At 60.6% G+C, this 1232-nt stretch overlaps 1 protein-coding gene across 1 annotated transcript; it reads left to right on the forward strand.

Moving 5' to 3' along the window:
* Window positions 1–504: 504 nt before the first annotated feature.
* Window positions 505–1206, forward strand: LOC106002949 (basic salivary proline-rich protein 2-like; the record flags this gene model as incomplete). Its single annotated transcript, XM_013037696.1, has 1 exon — window positions 505–1206. A coding segment is annotated over one exon (702 nt), but the record flags the coding sequence as incomplete, so codon positions are not given.
* Window positions 1207–1232: the final 26 nt, after the last annotated feature.

A 1232-nucleotide genomic window follows, 5' to 3' on the forward strand; every position in this document is an offset into this window, starting at 1 on the left:
GTGTACATGTCCCTTTTCTCTGGAATTCATCATAGGCCTTTGCACAGTAACCAGAGAATCTGTGTGCACCATGTTCTTGTCTTCTCACTTTCCGTGTTTCTGTATGAGGTCACAGTCGTGAGAAACCTGCCCTAGTGTCTGTGCAAGGCTCCCGGGGTGACATGTGGACCCGCAGGCAGTGAGGTCTCACTGGACTCTGAAGTACAAACGGCAGCACGCTGGACTTCATTGTGCTTCCCTGCTGTCTTTGGAGAAGACCGCCCAACTCCTGCTGTGTCTGATTAAACCCTTGTTGGGCATTCTGGGAATTGCACAGTATCTAAGGCTTGCTTTATGACAAGTGTAAGGAAGAAGTCGCCTCAGAAGCCTAGATGGGAGTGTCCGTACTGCCCACAGTGAGACAGGGAAGCTCTTCACCGTGCGGCAGGGGTGAACCAGGCCAGCAGCGAGCAGGGGCTGTCTTGGTCTCCCACCACCACCATAACTTATTCTGTGCCCATACAGCGATTGAAGACTCAAGTCAGGACCTAGAGTATCATCCTCAGAGACCACCTCACCACGGAGGACACCCACCGAGACCTCCTGCTAATGCCCGCCCCCCTCACCAGCCGAGACCACCGCAGGGGGCCAATCAGACGCAGCCCCGCCCCCCTCACCAGCCGAGACCACCGCAGGGGGCCAATCAGACGCAGCCCCGCCCCCCTCACCAGCCGAGACCACCTCAGGAAGCCAATCAGACACAACCCCGCCCCCCTCACCAGCCTACACCACCACAGGGGGCCAATCAGACGCAGCCCCGCCCCCCTCACCAGCCGAGACCACCTCAGGAAACTAATCAGACACAGCCCCGCCCCCCTCATCAGCCAAGACCACCTCAGGAAACCAATCAGACACAGCCCCGCCCCCCTCACCAGCCAAGACCACCTCAGGGAACCAATGAGACACAGCCCCGCCCCCCTCACCAGCCTACACCACCACAGGGGGCCAATCAGACGCAGCCCCGCCCCCCTCACCAGCCGAGACCACCTCAGGGAGCCAATCAGACGCAGCCCCGCCCCCCTCACCAGCCGAGACCACCTCAGGAAACCAATCAGACACAGCCCCGCCCCCCTAACCAGCCAAGACCACCTCAGGAAACCAATCAGACGCAGCCCCGCCCCCCTCACCAGCCGAGACCACCTCAGGGGGCCAATCAGACACAGCCCCGCCCCCTTCACCAGCCGAGACCACTG

The sequence above is a fragment of the Dipodomys ordii genome, unplaced genomic scaffold (genome assembly GCF_000151885.1).
Source record: "Dipodomys ordii isolate 6190 unplaced genomic scaffold, Dord_2.0 Scaffold1000009575, whole genome shotgun sequence".
NCBI lineage: Eukaryota > Metazoa > Chordata > Mammalia > Rodentia > Heteromyidae > Dipodomys > Dipodomys ordii.